The sequence below is a fragment of the Lissotriton helveticus genome, chromosome 4_1, assembly GCF_964261635.1.
Source record: "Lissotriton helveticus chromosome 4_1, aLisHel1.1, whole genome shotgun sequence".
NCBI lineage: Eukaryota > Metazoa > Chordata > Amphibia > Caudata > Salamandridae > Lissotriton > Lissotriton helveticus.
Genome location: NC_136063.1, coordinates 1,091,814,905 through 1,091,830,972, shown reverse-complemented (window position 1 = coordinate 1,091,830,972; position 16,068 = coordinate 1,091,814,905). Strand labels below are relative to the sequence as shown.

General features: G+C 48.3%; 1 protein-coding gene across 3 annotated transcripts in view; it reads left to right on the top strand.

Annotated features, from left to right (window-relative positions):
- Nucleotides 1-16,068, top strand: part of TEX10 (testis expressed 10) — a 576,299-nt gene that overhangs the window by 72,303 nt on the left and 487,928 nt on the right. For all 3 annotated transcript variants that reach the window (XM_078687684.1, XM_078687682.1, XM_078687685.1), the window contains exon 4: nucleotides 3,628-3,740. In XM_078687684.1, coding sequence (XP_078543810.1) covers nucleotides 3,628-3,740 — 113 coding nt within the window. The remainder of the gene's footprint in view (nucleotides 1-3,627; nucleotides 3,741-16,068) is intronic.

Here is a 16,068-nt window from a genome sequence, read left to right as displayed (position 1 = left end):
GCCGCATCACCAATCAGATAAGAGATGGCGAAAGCCACCCTTGAATGGTTATTCGGAAATTATGCTGGTTTGCAGGAGAAATGCAATAGAATTTGAGTTAAGAACACCTGTGTTTTAGAGGGATCCCCTGAATAACGTTCAGGACTGGCCAAAGGAATGGGAGGGGAACCGTAACCTGAATCGGTGGGCAGGAGGTGGAGGCGACGAATGGATTCCTGGTTAACTTGTCCACCCTTTCTTTCTACGCTGTGGTTTCAGCTCTAGAAGCTGCTAGCTCCTGCTGTACTAACAAAAGGGCCTGAAGGACATCTTCCATAGAGGCCATTATTCCCGACAACCAGATATGGCGGAGCAATATTCGTGGGCTAGTAATTCTGTCAGGTCTTGCTCCGCAGTATCCGGATGTCGTAATAAGGGTCCACCTCCCGACGTCACCAACACTCTGAATACCATACAGGGTGTTCGAGCTATCTGGTGAGGGAAAAGGAAAGGGAAGGGTCAGCAGGGACAAGAACCTGAAATGACAAAACAGTAACAAACAGTATAACTGTGTCGCCACCTTGTCGGTGCGCCGGGACGCTCCTTCGCTGGAGCAGCTGTGCGCAGTACAAATAGCACTAACATAACATAACATAACTAATGTCATATACACACCCCTACTCTCATGAATTCTCGCTAGTTTTGCATACCTGTGAATGATTGATACAATCGTTGTTCGCAGTCAAGCCTAAGTAGTGCATATATGTATGTATTTCCTGTAAGGTAAGAAGAATAACATATGTAATATCTAGAGTATATGTGCTTCCTAATATTACATAGAAATCAATTTGAGCAGGATAGATGTGCATGGACGGGGGGGGGGGGGGAGAGGAGGTGTTACTTTTGAGTTTCTTAGTTATGTTCAGACCTAATTAGAAACATAGCTAACGGATATGGTGGAACATGGTATGGGAAACTACACACGCCATTGGACACAGTGGGGCTCTCATAGGGCAGTGAGTATGTTCCGCACTCTTGTATCATTTTGCCGCCGGACCTTCGGGTTGTCGGCTGAAAGGCTGTGTTGTGCGAGATATGACTTGTTATTTCCCCTTACTAATTAGAGCGGCCGGCCTCCTGGTTGTAGGCCTTGTGCTGTGTACGACATGTGCAATAACTAATAAAGGTCTTTGAAACATAAAAAAAAAGAAATCAATTTGAGCTCTATAGCCTACCATAGCCTGCAGGAGCAAGTCGTTGTAATTTGGATTCAGGTATTCACGTACATAGATATGTTCAATGTCCCAGAGGAACAAAACAATAGATGGTAATAAGTGGGCAAGTTGAGAGGTAAGGCAGCTCAATGCACTCCGCCAAACACCACTTCCCTTCAAGTAGAAAACAACTAAAATAATCCTTTTAGATTCCACTGAAGCATGAGGCATCTACCACCTCATTTCTGCTTCGTGAAAATAAGCTATTGTAAGTAAACCTGTCGCGTGTGGTTGCGTCCACCACTTCCGCTCCGGTAATCAAGTTCCACAGTATTCAGCCTTAAAGAATATCACAGCCGGCAGCGTGTGGTTGCGACCACCACTCCCGCTCCGGTAATCAATTGCCACGATAAAGAGTACCTTAGACACATGTGCCTGTTATATATTCCACTGTCCGGCACCCTTTGTAAATAGCCTCCGATGTCGGAAACTGCAACACAAGGCTTCGACCACCTCCGTGTTCCGCTCCGATAACTTTACAACCACGAAACCAAAAGGGAAACGGTAACACAAGGTTTCGACCACCTCTGTGTTCCGCTCCGAATTCCCCAAAACATAAGCAAAAAAGGAATCGGCAGTGCGAGCCGAGACGGACTCCACACTCCGAAGGAAAGGTGAGTACAGCACGGGACTCGGAAGAGATCTCCTCCGTCCCCGTCTAATCTTACCCAAGCAGGACAAGACCACTCCAAGATGCCTGAATCCCCAGCACCACTTACATCAGCCTCTGGAACAGCGTAGCCAAAATCCGAATCAGAACGCTGGAAACAGAATTACTAGCACCGAGTGCTCTCGCAGGCCCATTAGGTACTTCCTGTCGTGGAGGTTCTTGGGAATTGTAGTCTATCTAATTCCTAGGCAGGCGCCGCAATGCAGATCCTGACAACTACATCAAAGATGGATACAATGGGCAAACTCCCTCACTGCAACAGACGTAGATTACAGATATGATTCTATATTACAAACACAAGAATTCCTCCAGTACAAGCAAGAATATCTGCCTAATGAAATAATGCCTGTAAATGCTAGGACTACATTATTTACACTGATGGAACTGCTCAACCTGACGTAGGGACAAAACAGCAATATTCAGCTGCATGCACAGTTGTGAATGGCCGTATGGAGGATCTACGGGTCCGAGAATCCGAAGTCTTCCAATGGAATTCCTAAGTAATCAAACTCCCCAACCCTTTCCAGTGCTTCCTTTCTTAAGTTGATGTCACCCGCTGTCCTTTTAGGTCTCACCTACGCAGCGCGCATGCGCTGCATAGGAGGAGACCTTTAGGAACGATTCAGTTTTTGGCCCAAAAAAGTGCCCCATTGCATTGCTTTTAATGGCAAAGCGTGCACATTTGGCGATTCCCTTGCGGGAGGAGCTTTGAAACCATCTGTTTGTAATTAACAGATGGTTCCTGCTCGCTCCCGCACGGGAAACGGGCACAGGCCCTACCTCTCTCCCCTCCCCCTGCTGCCTCCTCCTCTCGTTAACAAATTGTTTTTTTTAAAATCTCAGCGCGAGGCGCGTGCGCTTGTTCCCTTTCTCTTTGCACTTCTTCCCTCCTCCCTTGCACCATCGCGCCAGCCCCCACAAACACCAATGTGAACGAGCTTGAGGCTTCTTCCTTCCTCGGACCTCGTGCTGCGAAAAACCTGAAGGTTTCTTTGCAAAGTCAAACAAAATTATCCAGGCAAAGGGCTGGTGTAGCACGGCTACAGGGTGATTCTGTTGCTTAAGGTTTCGTTTACAGCCTGGCACTCACCGCTGTGCTTGCCAAGGCCGGTAGGTGCGCAGCATATTCATCAAATCACCTCATATAATCTTTCTAACATTTGCTTTTTTCTTTTCTACTGAGATGTTGGTATTAGTTTTTGTCTAAGGGTCAGAGACTGAACGGCCATTACGGGCTCTGAGGCTGTATGCTAGAGTAAGATCAACCACTTGATCTTGTAAGATTCCTCCTTACTGATGAAATTAAATCAGGAATTTGACCCTACTGCCATTGTGGTCTGCCCTTGTGATGAGCATTTCTTGCAAACCTTGGCGCGCTTTGTTTATTTTTCTGCAGATTTTCTCGCACCTACACAAAAACAGTGCGTCAGTAACTAGATGTACCCCAGCATTTTTATACATGTGTGCACATTTTTTACAGTTCTTAAATTTGCCCTCAGTCAAAGGCAGTCTATGACTTTTTAACTGTTAGATATCTTTATAGATTTACTGATCAAGTTTTTAGTGTGATTTATAATTTGTCTCACTCGAATGTTGATGTTGACAATGTGCCTTTTTATGATTATTTTTGTAATTGGTCCAACAAAGCTGAATTGGATAGTACTTTTGATGTGTGGTTTCTTTGATTGTTTTTTTTTTTAACAGGAGGTGTGGCTTCGGAGGAAATACCTTAAAGACTTCAACCATTTCTTCATGAGTCATTTTCCTTATTTTTTAAGTGACTCAGCAACATATTTCAAAACACCCCAAAGCAAGAGGTATTTGTATAAAACACAAACCTATGAGATGTAAAGGGCTGAAATAATTAATTGTTACTGTTTCAATTGACATTACTTAACAATCTGCCTTCATGGTGACAAAGAATAGAAGTTTAAAAGGTAAGGTGATGTTTATGATTCTGGCACTGCTTCTATTAATAGGCTGCCCAAATGTGTGCCCTTATTTTTGTTTTGTATAAAGGTTTGTTGGAGAACGCCCAAATTACAGGAGCACACCAAAGTATTACGTGGTGCAGTATTTTTTTATTTATTAGTGCAGCAATCGCCAGTTGCTTGGTCTCTTTGTGATTTTTACAGCCGTTCCTGCCATGCATGCAGTTTGGCCAGAGTACCCGGACTCAGAGAGCACTAGTTGATGTTTAGCTTTTTGATTGATAGTTATTTGTTGTATTTAATCTCATAATGCACAATAAAATCCATAAAAAATAAATGTTGACCTTTTCAGACTTAACTCACATAGACACCCTTTACAAAAAGTTTGCAAGTACTTCCTTTAAATGCACTGGCTCAAGCAAGTACTTTTTATAAATAGGATAACGTTGTTTGGCATTAAGGAATATATAGGCGTGATAGTAAAACCTTAAAGCCATTTATTCTATATGCATGGCAGCAAGGTACTGTGAATCTGAGTCCCATAATAGTGGTTTTGAGAGCTAATTAAATCAAAAACTAAGGGCACACATTAGAGCAGCCCATTAATAAAAGCAGTGCCAGAATCCTAAAACATCACCTTACCTTTTAAACTTCTATTCTTTGTCACCAAATCCCACTCTCAAGGTCTCAGAAGTAATTCCTGTCCCTTGGTCAGACCATAGAGCCATAATGTTCACCATAAGTGCAGATCAGCACCATCCAACACTCACAAATGCACCTGTCTTATTCACCCACCAAGACTGGGCCAATATCAACATTCCTACTCTACAAGCACTATTACTTAGAACGAAACCAGACTTCTTGACAGACACCAACTCAGCTGTTCATAGGCTATCCGCTTGGATCAAAACAGCGGTAGATGTTGCAGCCCCTACAAAGCGTTTCATCTCCAGGAGCAAAAATCCTTCTGAACCTTGGTTCATGGACAAACTTGGAGCACAAAAGCAGGCATGCAGAAGGTTAGAAAGAAAGTGGAGAGTAAACTATGATCAAGAAAATTGAGTACGCACAAACATTGGCAGTGTACAAGAAATTGGTTATAGAGGGGAAAAAAGTAATTATTTTACAAAAAAAATCCTCGAGGCTAAGAACTCCTGCAAGGAGCTCTTCTCTACAGTAAAAAAAGAAGCTAATCTACCAGTTAGATCCTGGATGGCTAGTAGCGCCGAATTCTGCACCACACTGAGACAGTTTTTCATAGATAAAGTTGAGACCGTGTATAAATCCTTCAAGGATAGCGCTTATTCCACCTCTAAGTTCACCAAGCCAGATTCTGACACCTCTACCCCCAACACAGGTTTAATTTTTTCTCCCCCCATCAGTAGAACCGATCATTCAGGTGATAAAAACAACTAAGTCAGGAGCCCCGACAGACCCCTGTCCCCCTAAAGTACTGCATTTGTTTCCAGAAATACTAAGTGAACAATAAAGTCTAGTGCTTAATGAGATAATTCAGTCGGGCCTCTTCCCAGATGGTTGGAAAACCGCCTCTGTCTTACCTCTTCTAAAAAAAAAAAAAAAAAAAACCTTGACCCTAAGGAGCCCAGTAGCTACCGCCTGATCTCCTGGATTCCATTTCCATCTAAAGTATCTGAGAAACTATTCAATACACAGCTCACAGCATTTACTTCCCCTAGGAGCCTCCTGGACCACTCACAATAAGGGTTCAGGGAGGCTCATGGAACAGAGGCGGCGCTGGTCATGGCGCCAGAGGAACTTAGGATAATATTAGATGCAGGGGGGAAGGTCGCCTTGATTTTGTTAGATTTATCCGCGGCCTTCGACACAGTGAACCACAAAATACTAGCTAGCCGATTAGCAGAGCTGGGGATCCAAGTTACCGCCCTCACTCTATTGTCATCTTAACTAGCGGATAGAACTTTCTCTGTCGAACTGGGAGCCCCTGCTTCCAAGTCTTTCAAACTGCCTTGTGGGGTGCCTCAAGGCTCTTCTTTGAGCCCCACACTTTTCAATGTATGTGTGGCTCCTCTGGCCTTAATCATTAGGCAGTTTGGGTTCTTGGCTGTCTCTTATGCAGACGATGCCCAGGTGGTGGTATCAGTCTCAAGCTGCGTGGAGGAGACAGCTGACCATTTTAATTGTTGCATGACGCAGGTAAACCAATGGATGCAGTCCAACTGCTTGAAATTGAACGGCGAAAAACCCGAAGTCATGCTGTTTGGATCTGATTCATCCCTTTGGTCACCTAGATAGTGGCTTGCCAGTTTGGGCGACTGCCCAATCCCAGTGCCTAAGGTCACAAATCTAGGATTCCTCTTTGATGAAAAACTGCCATTCAATAGTCCGATTAACAAGCTCTCTTCTACCATCTGACACATTTTTTTTTAAAACCGATTTTATTGACAGATCATATAACAGTTGCAGAGCTCTGTATCCCAGAGGGATCTGCACTCCAAATGCATACATATACATTGCCATATCCATCTTTTAATATTATTCATGTGTAGCCAGTAACAACCAAAACCATAGAAACACCCCACCTTCCCGCCCCATCTCCCCCCCCCCCAACACCCTCCCCTCCCCCGGATCCCTCCCCCCGCGCACAGTTAGGAATTTTTCCGCAATCAATGCGCACATTACCTTCACCCCAATGCACTCAAACATCTAGTATTGGATCCTGTTCTGGCGGAGGCTCGAGCCATAGGCCCCTGAAATCGGCCCAGCGCTTCCAAATTTTATAATGCTTACGCGGACATCCCCGGGCCAGAAATATGGGCTTCTCCATCCCCATACAAAAGTCCAGACCCCTCTTCCACGCCACCACCGACTGGACCCTCGGGTCCTTCCATGCCCTGGCTATGTCCCTTTTGGCCACCGTGAGTCCCAGCAGCAGTGGATGTCTCTTGTAGGTGTTGCCCCCCACTCCCTCCATCACATGTAGCAGGCCTAATTGCGGTGTCCGTGGGAGCACCCATCCCAGGGCCTCATCTAGACTACTCCATACCCCCATTCCAGAACCTGCTCAAGTGGCCACAGCTCCACACCGTGTGCAGGAATGTTCCTATTTCCTGCCCACATCTAGTACAATCCGGAGATGCAATGAGACACGCCTGCCAGAGTCTACGCCTGGTATAGTACACCCTATGAAGGTAGTTAAATTGGATGAGCCTGAGGCGAGATGATATGGCAGCACCTCTAGGGCCCGCAAGTGCTTCATTCCAGTCTTCCTCTTCTAGCGTCCCTATGTCCTTCTCCCAAGTCTCCCTCAGTTTTTGTAGCGTGGAAGAGCAGTGTATGATCAGGGCCTGGTATATGCGTGATATTTTCTTTGTCTCTATGTCACCCATGAACACCCGAGCTTCAAGGGGACTATACTCAGGAAGCAAGGTTAACCTCTCCAGATACAGGGTCAGGGCATGGCGGAACTGTAGGTATCTGAAGAATTGGGTGTGGGGCATATTGTATTCTGCGCTTAGTTCCTCGAATGACTTAAGGGACGTCCCTGACATGACATCAACTAATTTGGATATTCCAATGTCGTCCCACCCCGTGAATCCCTGCAAAGTGGCTAGGCCCGGCAGACGACCATTACGCCAGAGGGGAGTCTCCTCAGTCAGAGTCTGCCACCACCCCATGCACCGCAAAGCTTGTCTCCAAATGTCAAACCCTACCTGCGTAGCTGGTGGCAATGCCCTGCGCCTTATAGAGAATAGTGTGCAATGTGTGTGGCTCCATCAGAAACCGCTCCAGGGCATAGGCCGGATCTCCCCTATCCCCATACCACCAGTCATTCAGGACCAGGAGATGTGAGGCTTGGTAATAAGAGAGGACATCCGAGGTCGCCAGACCACCACTATATGTAGACCGGAAGCACGTATGCAGCGCCTCCCTGACCGAGCCGCCCGCCCACAAGAAGTGAGTCAACACGGAATCTACCTGTTTGAACCACTGAGGAGGGACCGGGTATGGGTGATTTTGTAGTTGGTAAAGCAGCCGAGGTAAAGCCACCATTTTAAATATGGCAGACCTCCCGAAGATGGTCAGGGGCATGCGGGACCATGTTTTAACATCCTCACGTGTCCGCTCCCAGACCGTCGCTACATTTCGCTCCCATGCCACTGTGGGATTCTCTGATATGAACACTCCCAGATATTTAAGGCCCCCAGCCGCCACTTGTAGCTTCGAGGCCCAGTCCCCAACTGCCAGTCCGTCTCCCAGCACCCAGAGCGTTGATTTACGGGGGTTCATGTAGAGTCCTGTAGCCTCGCCAAATATCTGCAGGATGCGGGGCCCCGACCTGTTAATGTTCGTTAAATAAAATAAGACATCATCTGCGTATAACGCTATTCTATCCGACGGGCCGTGTTCCAATTCAATCCCCCTCACCTGAGCGTCCACACGTACCCACGCTGCCAATGGCTCCATCGCCAGAGCAAATAAATATGGCGAGAGGGGGCAGCCCTGCCTGGTACCCCTCCCGATGGCAAAATTGGCAGACTAGACCCCTGCTATCCTGACCGAAGCCGTCAACTCAGTGTATAATAATTTCACGTAAGACATGAAATGGGGGCCTAGTTTCAACCGGGGCAGGAGCGAGAACAAGTACGTCCAGCTCACTGAATCAAACGCCCTATCCATGTCAGCTAAAAAGAAGGCCGCCTGCATACCCGTCGATCTCACCGCTGCCATCGCCACATGAGCTCTCCGGATATTATGACGCGTCGCCCTTTGGGGCATGAAACCGGCCTGGTCAGGGGGTATAAGTTCTGTGACACAGGGTAACAATCTATTTGCCAACGCCTTGGCCTCCACATTTAATAAATATATTGGGCGGTACGACACACATTTCTCCGGTGGCCATCCCGGTTTGTGGAACACCACCACTTCAGCATGCCTCCAGTCCGGGCATCCCCGCTCCCTAGCCTCTTCTACCACCGCCTTATAATGGGCCCCGAATTGCAGATTGAATTTTTTTAAAAATGCGCTAGGAAAGCCATTTGGGCCGGGGGCCTTGCCCGTATTCAATTCCCCTAGGGCAGTACCAAGCTCCTCCTATGTCATTGGGAGTTCAAGACGGTCCCGAATGTCATCCGAAACCGCCTGCGGCGGCAGATCTGCTATAAACGGGTCTATCAGCTCCGCAGACATGCATTCTTTTGGAGCGTAGAGATCAGCATAATAAGCTGCAAAACCTTCTGCGAGCACCCTAGGGTCCGTGACAGGGGGGCCCGTAGCATCCTGAATCTTCGGGAGAACCTGGGGTTGATAGATGCTCTGACACAGCCTATATAACATCGTCCCCGATTTATCTCCCCACTGGTAAACCCTACTACGAGTCGCCAACCACAGCTGCCTCGCCTCGTCCAGTAACAGAGAGGCATAAGACTGCTGCGCCAGTAATATCTGCCCAACTAGCGGACCCTCACCCTCCGCACTGCCGCGGTGCTCCAGCTCCCTGATCTCTGCCTCTGCCTGATCTATGTCCGCCCTGCGCCTCCTCCTAGCTGCTGCGCACCAAGCTATATCTATTCCCCGCAGTGTGGGCTTCATGGCCTCCCAGAGCGTCGTCCTGTCTGCCACCGTCCCTACATTTTCAGAGAAATAATGTGCTATCGCCTCAGTCATGTGCTTTTCATAGTCCGCAAGCTGCAGATGGCACACCGAGAGACGCCAACGGAATGGCTGCCTCCTTCGATCCAGACTAATATCCACCGTCGTCGGGGAGTGATCTGACAATCCGCGCGACAGAATGGCAGCTGCAACCACCCTACCTATTGCCGCCCCGGGGACAAAAATATAATCCAGCCTGGAAAAGGACCCGTGCACCGCAGAAAGGAAGGTATATTCTCGCTGAGCGCCGTGCATGTGTCTCCAGGTATCTATCCAGTTTAGGGTCCTAGTCATGTCACTCAATTTGGAAGAACTGGCTGCCACGCCCTCTCCCCCACGTCGGTATCTATCTCGGGCATGATCCATAACGTCATTCCAGTCTCCACCTACCACTGCGAGTACATCTGGGATGTCCGCCCAAAGTGTAAAAATCTTCTCAACGAGGGACCACTGAAGCGGGGGCTGGGCATACACGCATCCCAGCACGATGGGTACCTCCCCCAACTTGCCATGAATAAATAGATAATGGCCCTGTGGATCTATCCAATGGGTGGAATGAACATATGGACCAGACAGTGAATGAGGATAGCCACCCCTCTGGAACCCTTGGTAAATCCTGCGTGAAACACCTGCTGGTATCCAAAGCGCTGAAGGCATAATGTTTTATTGCCCAGGAGATGTGTGTCTTGCAGTAGCACTATATCCGCCCCGCCCTCTTTGCCTGTCTCAAGACTGCCCCTCGCTTTATCTTATCAAGTACTCCTCTCACATTCCAGCTGAGGACCTTAACAGTGCCCCCGGGCTCGCTGGCCCTACCATCTGGACGCAGCATCAGAGTCCATCTGGATCAAAGAGCCATTGTGCGCGCCCTGAGGTTACCCACACCTCTTCAGGGGACTCGAAGAATTGAGTGCGGGATTGGTACACTACCGTAAGGCGAGCCGGGTACAGCAGGGCATATGGTATTTTCAAATCACGCAGCCGGGCCTTTGCCGCCGTGAAAGACTGTCGTTGTTGCTGTACCATGCGGGTATAGTCTGGAAAAATCATGACACGATGATTATCGTATAGCAATGGCTCCTTCGCTCTGGCTTGCTGTAGGATGATATCCCTATCATGATAGTTCAGTAGTTTGGCTATCACTGGCCGCGGCCGTGCCCCCACCGGCGGTTTTTGCATCAATGCCCGATGCGCTCGTTCGATTACAAAACATCGTGAAAGGGAGTCGGGTGGGAGCCAACTCTCGATCCACTGCGCTAGAAAGCCCTCCATGTTGCCCTTTTCGCAGCCCTCCGGCAGTCCAACAAAGCAGAGGTTGTTGCGCCTGGCGCGCCCCTCCGCATCCTCCACGCGGTTCGCCAGGCCTTTCTGAGCTGCCTCCATGCTGGCCACCTTGCGCTTGAGAGTCGCGATATCATCCTCCGTCCCGGAGATACGTGTCTCAGCCTCCGTAATGTGAGAGACGGCATTCCTCAGGTCTTGACGCAATAACATGAAGTCGGATCCCACCGCCCCGATCTTCACCTCTAACATGTCCCTTGACTGCGTGTTAGCTGCCATGAGGGCCGCATTGTCAGGCCCGCATCATGATGTCCGCCCATGGCCCCCGCTCCTCCACTGCGCCCCGTATATTTGTCAATCGGGCCTTGCTTAGGGGGTCCACCCCCTCCTGCACCACGCGTCATGGCTCATGGAGTGTCACCTCCCGAAGACCCGTGAACACTAGCCTCCAGAGCGTGACCAAAAGCGCCTCCCAGAAACGCCGCTACCCGGCCTGGCCGCCAAAGCACCCCTCGAGCGTCACCTCCGCTAACTTGGATGCCCTGCAGTGGCCCCCGCACACTCTACTAACAGTCTGCGGTGGCGGCGGGTCAGACCACCCCAGTTCACAGGCAGGGTTCCCCCAGATCACTCCCACAGGAACCCCACACACCTCCTTACTGTTCGCCCTAGCCGGGCCCGCTACTGTAGGTGCCAGTCCTCAGCTAAGCTTAGCTGCCGACTCCACACTCAGAGCAGCTCCTCCAAGGTAGTACCCAGCTGCAGTGTCCGGTCCGCACCACCACTCCGTCCCCGTGGCCTGCACCTGGCCGTTGGGCCACACTCGCCGCACCTCCTGTCAGCCCAGATCCGTAGCCGGCCCAGCCAAGTCCGGTCGGGCCGCCACCTCCGTGTCGCTGCACTAGGGGCCAGTACCTCGCACCCCTCACCGCCAGTATCTCCTTTTGCAGCCGCCACTGGGGTCCCTGTGCACACTGGGTCACGGTCTCACCGGATTATGCAGGCTCCCCCGCTCCCGGTCACCAACTTGGGCCCTCAGACCCCCAAGCACATCAGGGACCGCTGACCGGGCCCACTACTTATGCTCAGGGCTTGGGCGCGACGTTCTGCCACTGTCCTCCAGGCCAAGGGGGGGGCGGCGTATGGTTGCAGATGCCAGGTGTCACTCCGTGGGGCCCCCCCACTTACTGCCGGAGGGGCGCCTCGCCCCACCTCGCCGTCTACTGCCGCCGGGCCCACCGCCACCTCAGTCGACCCACTGTGAAGCGCCCAGGCCAAATCAGCACATTCTGGGGCACACTCCAAAATTTAGGCCCCGGCTTCTTCCTCTGGGCTAGGCCTCTCCGCCACCACCAGGCACCAGTCTGGCAGTCCAGCTGCACACCCAGCACTCCTCCTGCTGTCCAGCGCCTTCGCGGGACCAGACCGTGCCTCCCGACCCCCGCTGTCACTGCTCCTCGTCCGGGGGCGGCGCCGCTCCTCCCCGCTGCCTCTGCAGCCGCGAGGACACTCGAAACTCGAGGTCCCCGGCTTCACTCGCATTACAGGCCTCAAGCCCCCGGGCCACCTTCGCGGACACCCCAGGCCCCCGTTGCTGCCAAAACTACGCGTGGGGCTTTTCATCAGAGTCCCCTTTGTGTCGTTGCTAGGTGAGAGGAGGCAGGATTATGTGTCGGATATTGGGACGGCGGGACGGAGCTCTTCTAAGCTGCGTCCGCCATGTTCGGCTCCTAGGCCACGCCCCCATCTGACGCATTTTAAAAATGATCAGGAAAATCCGCCCGTTTATCCCCCGATGCACTCTGTTAGAGGGAAGTTAAGATCAGAAACCTTCTTCCAATCATGAAAAAGAGCAGCACATTGCTTATGTCTTTTAGAAGGGCGCTAAAAACCTGGCTCTTTGCCAACTGATTCAGCTTATATCCCATGCCAGCATCACTCTGTCCTACTAACTCAAGCGCCAAGAGGCCCCTTCATATTGTGCTCTTTACGAATATACCAATCAAATCAAAATCAAATCATTACCTGTTATGAAATACAGGTAGCCGTGGTTTTCCAATTAGTGTGTCTAATGTTTCCTAAAAGCATCTGGTCTTCTTTCCAGAAGTAATTGAGGCAAATATAACAAAACACTTTTCAATAAGTTTGAATCGTATGTTGGAAATATTTTAATGGTGCATGATGTTGAAGCTTTTATGTACTCGCTGAACTTTATTGGATAACGATACTTACGTTTTTGTGCATCCCACATTGCTACCGTTTTCTTTAAGTTCAGTGCCTTCAATGAGACTAAAGACTGGCTGAATAGTGACTACTTGGGGGGAAGGGGAGAGGCTAATAGAGCAATCTCAAAACAGATGCTTGTCATAACTCATCAGCAGATACTTTGAATATTATCCAAGTATTTTAGACTTTGCTGCAATTTTTGCAGTTTAAGCGGACTTCTCAAAATAAATTATCACCAATAACATGTTCGATTTGAAATAAACTCAGTCTTTTTACCAAAATCTTACAAAACAGATATAACCCATATGATTTGTTTCAAAAGGAAGAATTTATGGTGACCATTTATTTTGAAAATTATTGAAATTATATATGTACGTATTCTTAAAACATAACTTTAAATAGATACTTTAATAGTAATAAAGAATTCTCATCCAGGGGATATTCATCAATATGTAAACAAAGAAAAGTACGCTGTTCCCCAAAGTGACAAAAGTGGAAGAACCAAGCAATTGGTGAAGGCCCCAATCGAAGGATGAAAGGGAGGGGAATCCTCCCTTTCGGAACTAAAACCCTCACACACCCAGCAAAGCTAGGTGTCCTGCTTCATCATCTGGGTTTTGCTCCTCGTCAGACTGGCGGTTCAATATCTGACGGGCATCCATAAAGGGGCTCTTTACTGGAGATCTTTTGTTCCTGCCAGTTGGTGCATGTGGGCCTTAGGGGAAGTGTAGACGTAGGGGGATAAGTAGTGATTAAAAAAGGTTAGATAATCCACTATGTATTTTTAATGATGTGGTCAGCTACCTTATTAAAAACGGTGAGGACAGAATACATACTGGTACAATGATCCAGAGAAGTATGCTCTACCTATTGGTCGACATGTTTCATGCTCTTTGTGCAATTCATCAGGACCTAAGGGGATAACTGTGCTACACGCTGTGGGTTGGGTGAATACTACCTTCCACAGGAAACTTGGGAGCAGGCCACGAGGTCCTGCCGCATCTTAGTGGGACCCTACTAATGCAAAGTAGTAGGGGCATCAACGGTCTTCTCCCGTGCTAGGCACCTTGTATGTAGGTACCCCGTCCGCCGAACGGACAACACCCGGAGACCTACCCGCACGCAGCCAGGAGGCAGAGAAGCCAGAGACGTTAAAATATAGCCCTCCTTGTCTCTCTCTTTGTTGGTTTGATACTCATCAATAGTCCTAATCTAGGAATAATCCCCGCCCATGTGTGGGATCCCGGAGCATATAGAAAATACATATATATATATATATATATATATATATATATATATATATATATATATATACATACATACATACATACATACATATATGTAGCAGGTACTAACAGTTAAGGTGAACATCTCAAGCATAATGATACCTTTGCACTAGACATCATGAAAGAACTAAACAAGTACTCATACCTTAACGAAACAAATGTATTTTAAAGGTGAAAAATGAACAATACCAAAAAAACGGACTGCCTCTTTAAATGAATTGACATTGTCCTTCTTCAATGTTTTAGTCACGTTTAAAACAAGCTAACGAACCCACCAATGAAAAGAAAAAAAGCATATTAATAAGAGGTCTGTTACCTCGAAACGCGTTATGCTGAATTTTGCCCGGAATAAAGGATTCCTTGAAAGTACGCTTGTGTGGCCGGTTTCACGTTGCTGCATGCTGCGCATGGATAGTGTTTGTTTGTTGAGGTGTCTGACACACCTGGGACCGGCCCGAACTCGAGAGGCTGTGGCACTTTGTCTTGTCAGATTTTTGGAGACTTTTGTGAGAAGCAAATAGGTGAGCGCCTGCCGGCAGAAGAGAATCGTAACGGACATCAGGCTGAATTGAGGGGCCACATCAAATGGCCCGCTTCATCCGATCTCTGAACCCCTTTGAAATTGCCAGAGTTTGCAGAAAGGAATTTTTCCTGAAGCACGTCGTACAGAACTTTACTCGTGGATGGCAAAGAAGAACAAGCAAATACATTGGAGGTTGCAATATCCTCATTGTCACCCGGACCATCGAATTCAGCCGTAACATGGTACTAAACCAGCTAAAGGCTTTGGAGAGTGTTTGGGTGATTTATGTGACGTTTGCCAACATCAGCATTGAAGTATCACTGAAAGTCGGATTGACAAGAGGCATTGTGGGAACTGAAGTCCGGTTGAAGCAGGTACTAACAGTTAAGGTGAACATCTCAAGCATAATGATACCTTTGCACTAGACATCATGAAAGAACTAAACAAGTACTCATACCTTAACGAAACAAATATATTTTAAACGTGAAAAATGAACAATACCAAAAAAACGGACTGCCTCTTTAAATGAATTGACATTGTCCTTCTTCAATGTTTTAGTCACGTTTAAAACAAGCTAACGAACCCACCAATGAAAAATAAAAAAGCATATGAATAAGAGGTCTGTTACCTCGAAACGCGTTATGCTGAATTTTGCCCGGAATAAAGGATTCCTTGAAAGTACGCTTGTGTGGCCGGTTTCACGTTGCTGCATGCTGCGCGTGGATAGTGTTTGTTTGTTGAGGTGTCTGACACACCTGGGACCGGCCCGAACTCGAGAGGCTGTGGCGCTTTGTCTTGTCAGATTTTTGGAGACTTTTGTGAGAAGCAAATAGGTGAGCGCCTGCCGGCAGAAGAGAATCGTAACGGACATCAGGCTGAATTGAGGGGCCACATCAAATGGCCCGCTTCATCCGATCTCTGAACCCCTTTGAAATTGCCAGAGTTTGCAGAAAGGAATTTTTCCTGAAGCCCGTCGTACAGAACTTTACTCGTGGATGGCAAAGAAGAACAAGCAAATACATTGGAGGTTGCAATATCCTCATTGTCACCCGGACCATCGAATTCAGCCGTAACATGGTACTAAACCAGCTAAAGGCTTTGGAGAGTGTTTGGGTGATTTATGTGAAGTTTGCCAACATCAGCATTGAAGTATCACTGAAAGTCGGATTGACAAGAGGCATTGTGGGAACTGAAGTCCGGTTGAAGCAGGTACTAACAGTTAAGGTGAACATCTCAAGCATAATGATACCTTTGCACTAGACATCAT